This window comes from Dermochelys coriacea, chromosome 13 (genome assembly GCF_009764565.3).
Source record: "Dermochelys coriacea isolate rDerCor1 chromosome 13, rDerCor1.pri.v4, whole genome shotgun sequence".
Classification (NCBI taxonomy): domain Eukaryota; kingdom Metazoa; phylum Chordata; order Testudines; family Dermochelyidae; genus Dermochelys; species Dermochelys coriacea.
Window position 1 is genome coordinate 1,480,529 of NC_050080.1, and position 17,863 is coordinate 1,498,391.

Consider the following 17,863-nt stretch of genomic DNA (forward strand, 5'->3'; position numbering starts at 1 on the left):
CGGGCACCCTGTGATGTGCGAGCTATAACTGGACACACGGGTGGGCTCTTCCCCGCCGGCGACCCGTAGCATGTGGCCCTTTGACCCGCCGCGGCGGGGTGAGAGGTCGGGTGGCCATCTTGTGGCAGCGGTGGCGGTTTGTTGTTGGTGAGGCCGCGCCGCGCCCCCTCCCCCCGGGCTGAGCAGGCCCCGGGGCCGGGCCGGGCCGGGCGGCGCCATGTCCTCCTTCTCGGAGTCGGCCCTGGAGAAGAAGCTCTCGGAGCTGAGCAACTCTCAGCAGAGCGTCCAGACCCTGTCGCTGTGGCTCATCCACCACCGCAAGCACGCGGGGCCCATCGTCTCCGTGTGGCACCGGGAGCTCCGCAAAGGTAGCGGGGGGGCCCTACCGGGAGGGGGCACCCGGGCACATTGACCAGCACCCGCCCCTCCGCCGGAAATCAGCCGGGACCGGAGCTCCGGACCCAGCGCTCCCCAGCCACTGGCCCAGGCCAGCCCGAGTCGCTGCCCTGCGTCCCGCTCGCTCGGGCGCTGCCCTGCTCCGGAGCCGCCCGGCTCCTCCCGCCCCATCGCGCTCGCCGGTGGCGGGGCTGGAGGGTTCCCCTCTTTCCTGCGTGCGGGCCCTGGGCTCGGCCCTCGTCTCATTCCTGCTGCCGGCTCCCTTCTTTCCTTCCAAGCGCGCTTCCCGTTTGGAAGGGGCTTTGGAAAACCTCGTTTACTAAATTGGTGCAAGTCCCTGGTGTGGCTGTAGCCTTAATGTGGGTTTGTAGGAAGTCCTGGGCTGACGCGGGATGAGGTATACCTAGATTTTAAAAGTTTGTGTATATATCGCTGATGCGAACACTTTAAGAGCAGGGTAACTACACCCATGCTAGAGGGCTGCACTGACTTGGTGCAAAAACTTTATGTAGGCAAGCCCTGGGAGTCAGCTGTGGTACAGTAAAACCTGCCAAGAGCGACCACTCATGGGAGTTAGCAAAAGTGGTCGCTTGTAAGAGGTGTCAGAGTAGCAGCCCTGTTAGTTTGTATTCGCAAAAAGGAAAGGAGGACTTGTGGCACCTTAGAGACTAACACATTTATTTGAGCATAAGCTTTCGTGAGCTACATCCGATGAAGTGAGCTGTAGCTCACGAAAGCTTATGCTCAAATAAATTTTAGTCCCTAAGGTGCCACAATTACTCCTTTTCTTTTTGTAAGAGGTGGTCTCTCTCTCATGATTTCTACAAGTATCGCTCCTGACAGGTGGTCTCTCTTCAGAGATAGTCTCTAAGGCAGGATTTACTGTATTTCCATTTTGAGTATCAGGCTTAGTTACACTTGTGTGGTCCTGTTGTCTTAAAATGGTACCCATAGTGATACCTGTGGAACCCGATTGCCTTCAGTGTGTTGGATAGGAATAGTTTTTTTTTTTTTCTAGGTTTTAGTGAGCTTGTGACTGTTAGTTTGTGAGCTCTTAGATCCTTTTATTCATTCTTTTAAAGATCTCATTGTTACTTGCAAAAGGCATTTCAATTAAATTTGAATGGAATGCCAAATGGAAAAGGGATTACAGATAAATGATTGAAAAAAAATGTGTTTAATTGTAAAATATGTTCCTGGAGTATACTATATTACATTTTGTGTGTGTGTAGATATAGATACATACTATTAATACAGGTTCCTTGATGTGTGGAGCCCAGAAATGTTGTTAAGATATAACAACTGGTTTATTTGCTGGGGGGGGGGGGGAGAATTGTAGTAGTTGGCTCTCTTAATCTGTTAAAGTCCTCAGCATTTTGCAGAATCAGAGACCCAGATCATAACATTTATGAATACATTTTCTTTAAAATCATAGACTACTTTGACAGTTATTTCTATCAGCTGTTTTGTCTTTGAAGTCATGATATTTTTCCAGTATACTTATTCTTTGGGGACTGTTACATGGTAGAAGTGTGTTGTGGCCTCGCATACGTTTTTTGGGCTTCTTTTCCTGGGAATACATCCAGTGTCTACCTTTCTAATGTCTACACAGCACTTTGCAGTGAGCCTCCCTGCCTGGATCTACTGACTTGGGCTGGTGGGGCTTGTGCAAATGCTCTAAAAATTACTTTGAAGTTGCATCTGGGGCTCAAGCTCAGGTTCTGATGCCCATTCTACTCCCTAGGCTTCAGACTCAGAGCTCCAGCCCCAGATGCAACTTCAAAGTGCTGTCTATACAGCAATTTTTAGAGCACTAATACAAGCCCTGCTAGCCAGTTGGTCATCCCAATCTGGGAGGCTTGATTCTGCCTGCTCCAAAATGCTGTGTAGACATATCCCATATACTTTACAGTTTCCTCAAAGAGAACCAGAGTGAAGTTAACAAGACTCAGTTTCATTTTTGGGGTTCACAACCCTGTGAATAGGTGTGAAACTGACCAGAGTTTTGTTAATTTCATTTTGCTGCTTGTTGCAGATAGGATAGGGGTTTTTTTTTTTTGGCCAATTGAGGTAGATGGGGCTGTATGAAGTCACATTTGGAAGCTTTTAAAAACGAAAGCTTAGAAACTGCAGAAATTGATAGTCTGGCTGCATGCCCTTTACTTGGCAAGATTTTGTTAGTCCTGCACTTATATAAGGTATTAGGTGTCACCATATATGGTAATAGAAAAAACTATGTATTTGAAAGAGCTGAGGTAGGCTTGCTGTTGGAACCGTAGCTGAATTTCTTGACTCATGTGTCTGTAAATTCTCAGTTGTCATGTTGTATAATATAGCTTTTTCATATGTTCTAGGCTCTAAAACTCTCTAGATTCTATAGTCTCTGTGTTCATCTCCTGTTGATTCTGCTCTTCGGAGTGTAGGGTCTATTGGCATTTACTAATGGTGGGTGACGAATGGAAATAGTTAACTTTTGTGGGATTGAGAAGAAACACACTAATAGCTATTTCCACATAGCATGAATTAGAAAAATTGATTCTGAAAAATAAAAGGTCCTAGGTTCAAGCTCTTCCATCCAGGGATGTTCAGTAATTAAACAGCTTAAGTAGAGGGCTAAAATAACACAGTTTCAATATATTTGATTAATGAAAAATAAGTCTATTGTCACACTGATTTGGTGTTAAGTTGTAACAGTTCTTTTCATTTTAACCTGCACTTGTGGTGAGGTTTAATGTTTTATGCAGCACTGAGATCATCAGATGAAAGATGCACAATAATATTAGGATTATTTTCCTTCTTGTTTTATAAATTAATTACAAACCAAATTCTAGCTAAAGTAAAGAGGATCAAGAACTGCTTGACTTGAAAGCTTCTAGCTGCTTTTGCTACTTTGGTAAAATTGAAATGCAGGAAACTCGGCCATATTTTAAGCTGAGAAACTGTGAGCACTTTTGGAATATATAACAAGTAGCCTCAGAATAAAACATGAAATGAGAAATCAAGAATGCAAGTTAAGTTTTCTTCTCCTCTTTCCCAGCAAAATCAAGTAGGAAACTTACATTTCTATATTTGGCGAATGATGTCATCCAGAACAGTAAAAGGAAGGGTCCTGAATTCACAAGGGAGTTTGAATCTGTTCTTGTGGATGCTTTTTCTCATGTTGCCAGGTAAGTTTGCACATTAATCCATTCTGCTTTCCTTCACCAATTTTTCTCTCCACAGCTTTTGTGTTAAATATTCCACAAGTTGAAATTCAAGTGCTTTTCAGTTCTAGGAATATGTATGCTCAGGAAGGTTAACTTGTCTTTACTAGAAGCTGAACTCAATTCCTTTCCTTTAAGAAATTGTCAGTTATGCCTTGCTCTTGAGAAACAGAAGTAAAGTTGTGGGAGGCTGGTTCTAGCTTTGGTTCTGTGCGGTGACAATTGGTTTGTGGGTTTTTTGTGCGTAACTCCTATACAGGTTAAATATTTTACACTTATCCATAAATCTCAAAGCTCTGTACAAAGTTGGAAATTATCTCTGGTCTAAAGATTTGTCCAAAGTCACATAATTTGTCACTAGAAGAGTGTGTCACATAATGAGTGACTCTTCCCCTTAGTTTTCAGAGTAGCAGCCGTGTTAGTCTGTATTCGCAAAAAGAAAAGGAGTACTTGTGGCACCCTAGAGACTAACAAATTTATTAGAGCATAAGCTTTTGTGAGCTACAGCATCCGATGAAGTGAGCTGTAGCTCACGAAAGCTTATGCTCTAATAAATTTGTTAGTCTCTAAGGTGCCACAAGTACTCCTTTTCTTCCCCTTAGTGGGAGAGTTTGAAACAGAACTCGGGTTTCCTGACTACTAGCTATCTGGTCAGTCCACTAGACCAGTTTTTCTTATAATGAGCTTTGAAATTGTGTAATCTCAAAGCTCATTATAAGAAAAACTGGTCTAGTGGACTGACCAGATAGCTAGTAGTCAGGAAACCCGAGTTCTGTTTCAAAAAGTGCTCTATTAATATGAACACACACACCATCCCTGCTTTTTATTTTCTGCAGCTGTGCTGCTAATCAGCTGCTATATATCTTTTTCTAAAAGATGTGCAGTTTGAAAATTATCTTCATATTTAAGCTAATACATCTATTTCTTGATCTCACTCTATTACCTAAAAAGTTATAGATAGGTCTGAAACGTGTTACTAGCTGGAATATTCCCAATAGAAAACTTAATTTAAACTTCCTTCTTCTATACCATCTCTTCAGTGGGCTTAGGGTACAGTTTTTGTATGTCTTGCTTTTGTGTAAACGTCATTTTAATATGCTACTAGGTGAGATCTGATTATAGAGTTAAATTATGTCTCAGAATCTATATATCCGGTAGTTCCAAATTGTGAGTTTTACTGGCTCCTATCAACTGTTATCAAATGATTGGCCTCCTCACTGGGCAGAAAGGGTGACTTATATAATCCAGAGGAGGAGACAGGAGGTGTGAAGGGGAGCAGCTGCATATTATTCCTGTCATAGGATGGTCTATAGCTAGTTAAGGATGGTTTTACTATTTAAAGATGAGCTTAGTCTCTGAACCAAACAGTTATTATGCATAGGCGAATTAAAGAGCATCTAATGACAGTGTGTTCTGGATAACTACATAACGTTTGGCACTGTTTCTTATCCTATTCCTTAGAAGTCTTGCTCATTTGGTCGATGTTTAATAAGTAAATTCTCATTTGAATGCCTAATGACTCAAACAGTTTCCTTTTTAATTAGGATGTCATTGACTGAAACAATCATTAGAAGTGAACATTTTAAACTATAAACCTGGTAACTTTGTAGGATTTTCATAGTTCTTTCTACAACAGCAGAAAGATACAATTTTTTTCCCTCCCTGTAAAAGTTCTTCTGTCCTGTTGGTATCCAGGAAGTGGGTGGGCAGAAAAAACTGGTGGTACTTCTAGACACTGTTGGGTTCCAGCTTAAGGGAAAAATGTACAAGAAAGCCTGTCCCCAAGTTTGCATCTTCCTTTGATGGTTACAGCTTCTAATTTGTACGACACTTTTTAAAAAGCATACTCATGTTTAACCAAAGTTTTTTAACTATTTTTTTAATATTTGAACAGAGAGGCAGATGAGGGCTGCAAAAAGCCCTTGGAGCGATTGCTTAACATTTGGCAAGAAAGGAGTGTGTATGGCAGCGAGTTCATACAACAGCTGAAACTTTCTATGGAGGACACCAGTAGCCCTCCACCAAAAGGTAAAAGCATAGCTTAAAAAAAAAAAAAGGCAGTAACGCATACCCCATTGAAAAGTTAATTGTCACTAACTGACATTAGAACTATGGTGGTAAACAGGCCAGTTCCTGGCATCATGCACGTCGAAGGTTAGGAGAATTGCTGTCAGAGCTGACATTGGAGTCACTGGGTAAGTCCACTGCATTTTAAAACACAGGAGTCTAAAGACTTGGGCTGACACTCTGGTGCTAAAACAGCTGTATAGATGTCTGAGCTTGGCATCTGAAGCCCACCTCGCTCCATAGGCTTTCAAGCCAGAGTGTGTAGAGCCATGCTCTGAGATTTGCTCCTTTGGGTTTCTGCTGGCCATTTAGGCATACCCCTAGACTAGTTGTCCTGAAGAGATTGTGCATTTGTAGAGATGACGGATCTGGTTTGTTAACCTGAGACCTCGTGGGCCTGCACCACATCATTTGACTCCACACACGCAAGTGGATACACTCTGGATCTATCTTTATAGACATGAGAGTAGATTTTGGGGATTAGGGAACAATATCCCTATGGTGACCATGGTTACCACCTCAGGATGAGATTAGGACTCTTCCGCTCTCCTGTAGAAATAGGCAACTGCATTGATCCTCCAACTAAGGAGACAGTGTAACTTGTTTGGTTTCCAGAGTACTCTAAAATTGTCCTGCCTCTAGACATGAGTCTGGATGGGGGTTAGGTGGGTCATTACAATGGTCTGTTTTCCACACTTTGGCCCTTGGATGCCCTTCCTCATTCTGCATCATCCGTACAGATCACTGTGATTTTAAAAAAAAGAAAAGGAGTACTTGTGGCACCTTAGAAACTAACAAATTTATTTGAGCATAAGCTTTCGTGAGCTACAGCTCACTTCATCGGATGCATTCAATGGAATATACAGTGGGAGATTTATATACATAGAAAACATGAAACAATGGGTATTATCATACACTGTAACGAGAGTGATCGCTTAAGGTGAGCTATTACCAGCAGGAGAATGGGGGGGACAGGGACCTTTTGAAGTGATAATCAAGGTGGGCCATTTCCAGCAGTTGACAAGAACTTCTGAGGAACAGTGGGGGATGGGGAAATGGTTTTACTTTGTGTAATGACCCATCCACTTCCAGTCTCTATTCAAGCCTAAATTAAGCGTATCCAGTTTGCAAATTAATTCCAATTCAGCAGTCTCTCATTGGAGTTTGTTTTTGAAGTTTTTTTTGTTGAATTGCCACTTTTAGGTCTGTAATCGAGTGATCAACAGTTACTTTTTGGCAAGTGAAAGGCTAGAAAATAACATTGCAGTTGGTTTGTCTGATTTCTTTTTAACTGGAGTTGGTAGCAACTGAAACTGGCGTTTGTGTGATGGATTTTCAGTGGCTTCCTGACATAAATTGATTTCAGTCCAATTCCTGGTGGGCATCTATATCACAAAAGCCACCATTATACCTGGTAGTCGGGTCAAAGATTGAGTAAAGTAAAACACTGAGCTTCTTGCTTGTTTTCCTTGTGGCTTTTCAAACACAAGTATGATTGCAGTAACTGACTTCAGTAACTTCTGAATTTGCAAACTACCATGGAAACAGTAGGTTGGAAATCTAGTATAAATATCTTTAGATTGGCAAAAGGTGGTTCTGTTAAAAACAAAATTCTTGGCACTCCTGAGGATATTTGATACTCTGATAATGAATATACTTTACTTTTTAGTCTAAGACTTTGTGGTAACTCAAAGCAGAAAATTCTGCGGGGTTATGTCAATGTACACCTTTGTGCAAAGCCACAGTGATTGATAAGATGGTTGAATAGATGCGATTTGTTGAAGAGGATGGCTCTGAATAAATTCCAGCACATTCAGTATGCTTAGGAACCTGTTATACTTGCCCAAATGTGGTGACATCATAAAAGACTGAGTAGGGAAAGTATCAAAGCTGAACACTTTGTATTGCAGAAATATTAATATTGATTGTTCAGTGCAGCTTGCTTGATGTAGCCCCTCTCCTCCTCCTCTTTTCACTGAAATCATTGCAATTAATTTCTAATCAATTTGAAACAAATACTGGCTACATATTCTATGAGTACATATCCTTGTGATACAAAATGGATTGCATAAGTTAAGGAAGAAAACATAAAATCATCACTGAAAGTTTGCAGATGATAACACACACGTTGGGGAGTGGTAAATAATGAAGAGGACAAGTCCTGCGTAGAGTTATCTGGATCACTTGACAGGTTGGGTGCAAGAACACATGCACACTGATATGGTTAAATATATACATCTAGGAACAAAGAATGTATGCCACACTTACAGAGTGGGGGGACTTTTATCCTGGGAAGCAGTGACTCTGAGAAAGATTTGGTGGTCATGGTGGATAATCAGCTGAACATGTGGCCACAGCATCACATTGGGAGCTCAAGGGCTAATGCAATCCTTGGAGGCATAAACAGGGGAAGTTCGAGTAGGAGTAGAGAGGTTATATCACCTCTGTATTTGGCCCTGATGCTGTAATATGGTGTCCGCAATTTAACTTGGAAAGGGCTCGGAGAAGAGCCATGAGAATGATTAAAAGATTAGAAAACCTGCCTTATGGTGTTAACTTCAGGGATCGGTCTACTTGGTTTGATAAAGGGAAGGTTAAGTGGTGACTTGATCATGGTCTGTAATGTATCTACATAGGGAACAAATATTTAATGGGCTTTTCAGTCTAGCAGAAAAAGGTATAGCAATCTAATGCCGAAAGTAGTTGACTCTCGCCAAATTCAGACTTGAAACAAGGTGTACATTTTTAACAGTGAGGATAATTAACCATTAGAACAGTTTACTAAGTGCCATGGTTGATTCTCCATCACTGGCAATTTTAAAATCAAGATTAGATTCTTTTTTTATATTTAAGATCTGCTCTCGGAATTATTTTGGGGAAGTTCTCTGGCTGGTGTTACACAGGAGGTCAGACTAGATGATCACAATGGTACTTTCTGGCCTTGGAATTTATAAGGAGACAATCCCATGAGGGGAGGAAGAGAAATTTTGCAGCAGATTTGTTGTTTAGCTTTCACTTCTTATGAGTTATAAGCTATTTCCACACTGGAAGCCTTTCAGTTTCCTCAAGAAAATATGTGGCTTATTTCTCTCACACATACATGCAAACATATGTGGATATCTATATTTTGTTTCCATGTCTTTCAAACCTAAATGTATCTAATAAGATATTCTTGTAGCTAGCTTCTAATTAATCTCCTATTTGTTAGTAGTAGACTTTGAATAGCCCATTCCTTTAGCAAGAAATGAATTTTATATATCCTATCTAGTTTCAGCTAACTTACTTTTTAAGTACATAAAAAGTAAAAAAACAAAAACAAAAAAAAAAACCAAACAAACAAAAATACTAGGTCCGGGCGGACTTTAGTTGTAAAATTCTTTGCTAACTATTAAACATACCAGCGTTATAGATTATTTCCACGTAACTGGTTTGCAAGTGAACTAGGGGAGAAGTGCTTGAGCAAGCTCTGTCACAATTAGAGGCTGAGCAAAACATTTTTGGACAAGTTTATTTGTGGGGAAAATGCAGTTTCAGGTCAGTCATTGTTACTGTTACAACTCCTAGTCGTGATCGCAGTGGATAGTCATTGGGCTAAGGCAGGGGTCTCAAACTCAATTTACCAAAGCGCTAGGGCCAGTCCTCAAATCCTCCCAGCAGATGGATGATGTCACTGAAGATGGTGTTCAGAAAAGAAAATGTTTATATTGTATTTTATTTCGAATTTCTTAGAAATAATAGTCATATAACTTTACACAATTCTTCGCCTGCCAGAGAGTTTATAATGTTTGCCAGACACCTGGCAACGCTTCAGTTCTGTCCGTTTGTTGATGTTTGGCCTCAGTGACTGAGCAGTTGAAACCTTGTAGTAAGGTGTGCATCAGACAGTTGTGGTCAGTATTTTGACTTTGTGGGGGAAAAAAGTGATGCTATCTCCATGGCTGACTCTGCCAGGCAACTAATGATAGTATCTCTTTCCCTCTCTCCCAGCCAATAGGAGTTGCGGGGGGGAGGGGGTGGCGCCTGCAGCGGACATTGCCGGCCCCGTGGCTGCATGCCTCTCTCCTCCGCAGGCCGCAGTGGAGAGGTTCTTGGGCCACAGATGGCCTGCGGGCTGGGACTTTGAGACCCCCTGGGCTAAGGAAAGAGTGAGTGATTCTACAGTCTGGTAGTTAGAGCCTTCACCTAGAATGCAGGCAACCCAAGTTCAGCCCCTGCTTCAATGGCTGTTTGTAAAAGTGGAACCACTTCAAGAGGAGAGATTGAGAGAGCCCCATTCCAGAATAGCCCAGTGTCTAGGGCACTCTCCTTCCATGTGGGAGACCAATCCTTTCTGCATATCAGAGAGAGAGAGAGAGGAATTGAACCTTGGTCTCCCACATCTGGGATGAGAACCATAACTCCACTGGGTTAGGATTAAGGGAAGCTTCTCCTCCTCTAGCCACTTTGTAAATCCTTCCCTTTCCATTTGTGAAAATACTAGAAGATTAGGGCTGTCGCACCATTTAAAAAAATGAATAAATACCATTTATTTAAATATTTTTGGATGTTTACATTTTCAAATATGATTTCAATTACAACACAGAATGCAAAGTGTACAGTGCTCACTTTATATTTTTAATTACAAGTATTTGCACTGTAAAAAAAACTAAATAGTATTTTACATTTTTACCTAATACAAGTACTGTAGTGCAATCTCTTTATCATGAAAGTCGAATTTACAAATGTAGAATTATGTACAAAAAACTGCATTCAAAAATAAAACAATGTAAAATTGTAGAACCTACAAGTCCATTCAGTCCTACTTCTTGTTCAGCCAATCGCTCAGACAGACAAGTTTGTTTACATTTACAGGTGGTAATGCTGCCCTCTTCTTGTTTACAATGTTACCAGAAAGTGAGAACAGGCATTTGCATGGCACTTTTGTAGCTGGCATTGCAAGGTATTTATGAGCCAGATATGCTAAACATTTGTATGCCCCATCTGGCACATAAATACCTTGCAATGCCAGCTACAAAAGTGCCATGCAAATGCCTGTTCTCACTTTCTGGTGACATTGTAAACAAGAAGAGGGCAGCATTATTGCTTGTAAATGTAAACAAACTTGTTTCTCTTAGTGATTGGCTAAACAAGAAATAGGACTGAGTGGATTTGTAGGCTCTAAAATTTTATTGTTTTTTGAGTGCAGTTATGTAACAACAACAACAACAAAAAATACATTTGTAAGTTGCACTTTCACGGCAGAGATTGCACTACAATACTTGAATGAGGTGAATTGAAAAATACAATATTTTAGTTCAAATATTTGTAATAAAAATAATATGCACTTTGATTTCAATCACAACACACACTACTATATATATATATATATATATATATATATATATATATATATATATATATATATATGAAAATGTATAAAAATATCCAAAATATTTAATGAATTTCAATTGGTATTGTTTAACAGTGTGATTAAAACTATGATTAATCGCGATTAATTTTTTTGAGTTAATCGCATGAGTTAACTGAGATTAACTGACAGCCCTATTGAAGATCTAAGCAAAATCTTTCTGATCAAAATGTTTTGACTTGAAATTTGTTCAACTTTTTGATTTTTGTTGAAAAATGTCAAGAACTATCATTTTTGGTTTGACCCCCAAACAATTTATTTTAATTGCCAACAAACTGAAAAATCTGTTAACCCACCAACTGCATGGGGGTATAATTTAACAAGGAACTGACCTGTTGAGCTCAGTAGCAGAGGATAGATCTAGTGTAGGATTGGAATGTGAGGGGCAAGACCAGTGCTGAAGCTGAGGGAGCAGAGAAGAAGAGCACCAGCAAAGAGAGAAGCAGGGAGGGATGGCTCCAGCAGTAGCTAATGAGGCAGCCAGGTGACAGTAGAGGAGAAGGAGGCAGTTTGGAGTAGAGCGGCATTGCTCATGTCCATCCTGAATAGGCTACCAGCTGATGTCCGTGTAAATGGAAATGGATGATCTTCCCCCATCCCAGAAACCAAAGAAAGGGGTTAAGTATCAGAAGATGCACTGGAGCTTATGGCCATAATCTATAATATTTTTTTGGGGGGCTCTCAGATTTAGTCATGTCTCCAGCCTCTGATTTTTCTGATGTTCTCCTTCTGTCCAGTCCCAAAAGATGTCTTTTAGTTGAGATTTGTAATTTGATGGTAAAACAAACAGACTTCAATCTTTTTCCAGAAATGAATTTCTCAAACTGAGGTTCCTTGGACATGGCTCAAGCTGCTAAATTGCTGTAATTAATAAGATAAAGCCTACTGAACTTTCACTTGTCCTACACAGGTGGCAAGCTGTGTATTTAATATTTTTATTTTCTTGTTCTCTGGCTCTTCTATAAATGAGCAAGGTTTAAAACACCAGGTGGGTCTTTGAGCATTTGTCCACACAGATCCCATTGTAGGATGTGTTCCCATGCATGCAAACCCAGAGTCTTTTAGCCAGCAGTGTCCATTGGGCCCGTGCATGTGCCCTGGCACCCCAGAATAAGGGTATAAAGGGTGAATCAGCCCCAACCATTTCCTCCCACCCATGGGAGCTAGTCAGAGCCTATGTGTCCTCTTACTTTTGGATAGGATTAGGATTTTATAGTTGATTGATCTTGTTAAGTTTAAAGTACTTTGGCTTTTTAAAAAAATACTTTTTCTTGTTTCTTCCGAGTCTCACCTTGGTATCAAGGGGTAGGTGTGGTGGCTGAAAATAGGTTTCCTGGCTTTTAAAATTTCCCTGCCTGAGAGACAGTTATGCCTATGAAATGCTTCTTGTTTTTTGGGCATTTTCTACCTTAAACAAGCGCTCTTTGTAACTTTTTTTGAAGTGCATTCAGAAGGCTCATGATGTCTACTTGAAGCTGTTTCTGATGGAAAAGAAAATGAGAAGTGTCTCTGACTCTGAGGATCCTCCTCAGAAGCAGTCTGCTTCTGCCTCAAAGATGGGTTCAGCTAACGGTCTGGCTACAAGAGACGCTACTTGGGGTGCTAAGAGCTCTAAAGGATGTCATGCTTCCTTGAAACACTCTGAGCCTTTTCATCGGTCCTCTTCAGCTCAGTCAGTGACTGCTACTGCCCAAGGTAGAAGGGACAAAAAAAAAATCTCTGGATGGGCCTTGGCATCAGTGGCTGTCCCTAGTCCTGGCCCAGAGGAAGGCTCAATTTCATCATGCCTCCAACTTACCCAAGCATGCTCCTTTGAAGTTGCAGCTGTACTTTGAGTTTTCAAAGACTGTGAGATCCCATTTTTCAGCTGCTATACCACATCCTCTGTCTTCAGTGACTGACTGCTTTCTTGCTATTGTTGGCATAGATACTCTCCGTTAGCTGGGAGCTATAGAGCAGGTGCCTCCAGAGCTCTGCAGCAGGGAGTTCTATTCCCACTACTTCCTCGCCCCAAAGAAAAGAGAAGGATGGATGGTGTCCAGTTTTAGATCACAGGTGTCTCAGCAAATTCATCTCTCATGTCAAGTTTCAGATCACCCTTTCTTATAACGTTTTTCCCCCCGCCCCTTACGGCCCATGAATTGGTTTGCAACTCTACTGGCAGGATATCTACTTCTGTGCATGAATCTATCCTGCTCACCAAAAGTATGTTTCATGGTCAGTGGACTCCACTACCAGTTCAGAGTCCTACTATTTAGCCCTTCAACAGCTCTGAGGGTGTTTACCAAATACTTGGCTCTGGGAGCAGCTCAGCCAGATAGAAATATATATGGAGGACTTCTCCATCTTGACAATTGGCTGATTTGAGGCCCCTCATTGCAGCAGATCAGCAAGAATGTTCTCTCAGTTCTACAGTCATTTTCCAGACTGGGCCTCAGGGTCAATTGAGACAAGTCTCCTCTCACCCCTATTCATGCATAGAATTTATAGGGGTTGTTCTCCACTTCCACTTAGCAGGAGCATACCTTCAACGATTTTTTTTTCCATAATGAATCGCATCAGTTCATGTATTTAGTCTCATACAGGAACCACGCTGACGTCTGACTCAATTTTCTGGGTTATATGGTAGTTTATACTTGGGCGACTCTCTCATGATTATCTTTGGCCTCCTTTGGGGTTGGTTAAGGATGTTCATCCACCAGCCAAACATGGTATGAACATCCCTCTAGAAGTTCCTCTGTAATACTGTCATACCTACTTTGGTGGACAGACCCTCAAAGCATCTGTCTGGGTACTCTGTTTCATTCACTATTTCCTTCAAAGACTCTGAAAAATGCATCCAATCAAGGCTGGAGTGCACATTTGGACTCTCTCCAGATACAGGGCTCGCAGTCCTGGACAGAGTCTCAATTATACATAAATGTATTGGAGCTCATGGCCTTTCAGCTGGCTTGCAAGGTGTTCCTGCTTCTCTTTCAAGGTACTGGTGCTCCAATCCAGATGGATTATATCCTGGCTATGAACTATATAAACAGACAGGGGGGAGAAAGATTATCCCCCTTACGTCAGGAAGCAACACATCCATGGGATTGGTGCATTCTGCATCAGATTAACCTAATAGCCCTGTGGAAGATCAGCTAAGCAGAAGAATTCCTTCACTCATAAATGGGAATTAAAAGACTGTTCTAGACAAAATATTCCTAAAGTGGGGAGTTGCTCAATAGACCTGTTTGCTACCAACATGAATGTGAAATGTCCAGTGTTCTGCTGATGAGGAGACACAAGATCATGGTCTATGGCAGATGTATTTCTGGTTCAGTGGGAAAATAACTTGCTTATGTCTTCTTCCCATTCTGCTAATTCTCAGTCCTCAGAAGGACATGCCAGTTCGAGTATTCTGACCTGATGCATCTGTCAATCAGGCCATCTCTTCAACTTCCCCAAACTCCTCCATGTTTATCAGAACCAAGGCCTGGTGCTGCACCCGTGCATTTGACAGCATGGAGTCTACCTGGCCAAATTTCAGTGGACAGAAGCTGCTTAACAGCTGTATGGGAGGTTTTGATTCATAGCAGAAGGGCCTCTCTTAGAAGGACATGCCAAATTTAAGTGGAAACATTTCTCACTGCGGTCCCATTCAGAGATCTCTTCAGCCTGTGGAATCTTCTATTCCATTTATCTTGAACTAATGTTTCAAATACACGATTGCTTAGCTTTAATAGAGTTCATCTGGCTAATATATTCCTCTATCACTCAACTGTTAAGTTATTCAATTTCCTCCCCTCACCTAATGGTATCTGGAGATTTATATTTATTTATTTTATTTTAAAGGTCCCAATTCATACATTTCCATCAGTGAGGCATAGTTACCTGTCAGGAGCACCACATTCAAACCTCAGTCGTAGATGTACCCACCCTTTGAACCCAAGTTGTAATATTTACTATATCCCCTCTCTGTTAAAATGACACCAGCTTGGCTCAGAGGGTGAGTGAAATTTCAGACTATGATGTCAAGTCCTCCATTAGTTCCTTTTCATAAAGACAGTTAGACCCATATGCAACATTTTTATGGAAAGTGGTTTTGGATTTTCATATAAACCAATTTACACATTTTCCATAAACCACATGATGCTTCTGCTGAGGCTAAACTTCACAAACTAGACATTCTTAGGGCTATTCTCTTTATCTTTCCAGTACAAAGCCATTTCATAAAGCATCCAGACTCTTCGTGCTTTTGTGATAAGTCTCAAGGGCAGGCTGTTTCTCTTAAAGGTCTCTAAATGGGTTACAGACTGCAGTAAAATTTTTCTACTCCATTAAATAAACTACTTCTTCCTTCTTGAGTTAGGGCACGCTCTGCTAGGCTCAGTCAATCTCAATAGTTGCGTTAGGTGATCCCCCTATTTGAGACTTGTAGGGCAACTATATGGAGTTCAGTACATATGTTTATCTATTACTACTCCATTGTGACAGCTTCCAGATCAGATTCACGGCTTAGAAGGGCTCTCCTACTGTCATTATTTAGATACCCCTCAAGGTGGGCAGTAGAAGTGCTAACTGCTAGTCACTCATCTACAGTGGGATCTGCATAGACAAATGTTCGAAGAAAGAGGTTCCTTAACATTCAGTAAGTGGAATTCTCTGAGATGTTTTTGTCCACGCATCTTGTGACCTGCCTCTCTTGCCTGGATATTTTGTATTAGTGAAGAAATTAAGTGGTGGTTGGGGTGCTTTGTCCTTTATAGGGTGCATAAGAGCACACAAGTGAATGCACAGCCCCAAGGGACGCTGCTGTCCAGAATATTCCAGGCTTGTGCATACATCTGCTTTTGTTCATAGATCTCACTACAATCTCAAAGAACTCCAGTTACTGTAAGTGATCATTCTTTTGCCCTTATGCTGCTGATCATTCTGAAAATGATACATAGATTAGCCCTCTGTAAAGAACATTAAATTGTAGATTGACCCTCTGTAGAGATCATGAAAGCGTCTTGTATAACTTTTGAAAATGTAGATAGTTACGATTCTGTGTATGCACAAATGGCATGAGGCTTGAATGGCTTATATTGAGACTGTGTGTGTCTACAGTTACAGAGGAGAAAAAGTCCTTGAAGCGGACGTTTCAGCAGATACAAGAGGAAGAAGATGAGGATTACCCTGGGAGCTACTCGCCCCAGGACCCCAGCACTGGGCCATTACTGGTATGTTTGGAGGGCTAAAGATCTGAGAAATTGTGAAAGGTGACCTCTTATAAAGATACAGCCACAAGGTGGAGCCATTAACAAGTAAAATGTAATTAATGGAGAAATACAATTTACGCTCGGGAAGCCAATGTGTAACAGAACAGTTTTATTAAACCATTAAGTTATCTGTTTTGTGGTGGGCAAGAGGAAGGGATCATAGATGCATTCTGGTGTAAATGCCATTCCAAAAGTTATCCTTAACAATAAAAACCTGGGTAGGTGTGATTTAATCTAGACTGAGCCAAGGCCCCTGCACTACTGTCAGTGTGTCTTGTTTTTGTTTTTATTTATTTTTTTAAGGAAAAAACAGATATATATAAAAAGCTTTTTATATATTGACTCATGAACGCTCAAATCCAGTGCACGAATATTGACTCAAGAAATTTCATTTGGGTTACAGCTAGAATACAGCCTGACAAAGAAACCAACAGCAAGTTTTGTATACCCTGTAGCTGCAAAAGATCAGTATTAAATAGATTTATATGGAGTTGGAAACTAAAGTCAATTGAGAAGATGTGAACCTTAGTTTGAGTCTGGCTGGAGTGTAGTGTTAATGACACAGAGATAACAGAAATGAAATAGACAGTATAATCAAAACTCTTCTCTTTAAGGCTACAATTGGCCTCATGTTAAATCTGTGGTTATTTGAAGGAAGGTGAAGAGTTAAACAGTCTGCCAAATGGGTGGTGTAAATACTACCAAATTACATGAGCCAAGGAAATGAGAGCTTTTACTGCAGATCGCTTACAGCTTTTGGTTTGTTTTAACACACATTTAATTTGTCACTTATTGGAAATCATTATGTAGCTTACAAGGAAGCATGTATGTCAAGCAGACATCTTTTGGTTCTTCAGACCAGCATAAACATTGAAAGGGTGTGTGTTAAGAAATTTGTATATCTAAAAAATTAATTACTAAAACTGGAGGATAAAAATCAGCACTACAAAATTAGCCTAGCTAATGCCAGCAAAATCATCAAATCCTTGAATGTTTTAAAACAAAATAAAACTGAACATTTGAGGTTTTCCTGCTTTAATGTCTCACTCCTATTAATGCTATCACCCAGATTCTCCTTTTGACTAGGTTAGTAAAAGCAATGTGGGTATGGTCAGTTGCACTGGTGGATCTTTCTCAGTGGCCATTCCACTTGCTGATTGTTAGCATCAGAATGGCCATATTGGGTCAGACCAAAGGTCAATCAAACCCAGTGTCCTGTCTGCCGACTGCGGCCAATGCCAAGTGCCCCAGAGGGAATGAACAGAACAGGGAATCATCGAGTGATCCATCCCCTGTTGCCCATTCCTAGCTTCTGATAAACAGAGGCTAGGGACACCATCCCTGTCATTCTGGCTAATAGCCATTGATGGACCTATCCTCCAGGAATTTATCTAATTCTGTTTTGAACCCTCTTGGCCTTCACAACGTCCTCTGGCAAGGAGTTCCACAGGCTGACTGTTGTGTGAAGAAATACTTGTTTGTTTTAAACCTGCTGCCTATTAATTTCATTTGGTGTCCCCTAGTTCTTGTGTATGAGAAGGAGTAAATAA

At 41.0% G+C, this 17,863-nt stretch overlaps 1 protein-coding gene across 2 annotated transcripts in view; it reads left to right on the forward strand.

Moving 5' to 3' along the window:
* The first annotated feature begins 3 nt into the window (after positions 1-3).
* Positions 4-17,863, forward strand: part of RPRD1B (regulation of nuclear pre-mRNA domain containing 1B) — a 41,952-nt gene continuing 24,092 nt past the window's right edge. The window contains exons 1-4 of one of the 2 annotated variants that reach the window (XM_038369348.2): positions 4-368; positions 3,434-3,563; positions 5,494-5,627; positions 16,162-16,274. In XM_038369348.2, coding sequence (XP_038225276.1) covers positions 218-368; positions 3,434-3,563; positions 5,494-5,627; positions 16,162-16,274 — 528 coding nt within the window. In that variant the 5' untranslated portion in view covers positions 4-217. The remainder of the gene's footprint in view (positions 369-3,433; positions 3,564-5,493; positions 5,628-16,161; positions 16,275-17,863) is intronic. The other variant, XM_038369346.2, reaches the window with a different exon arrangement.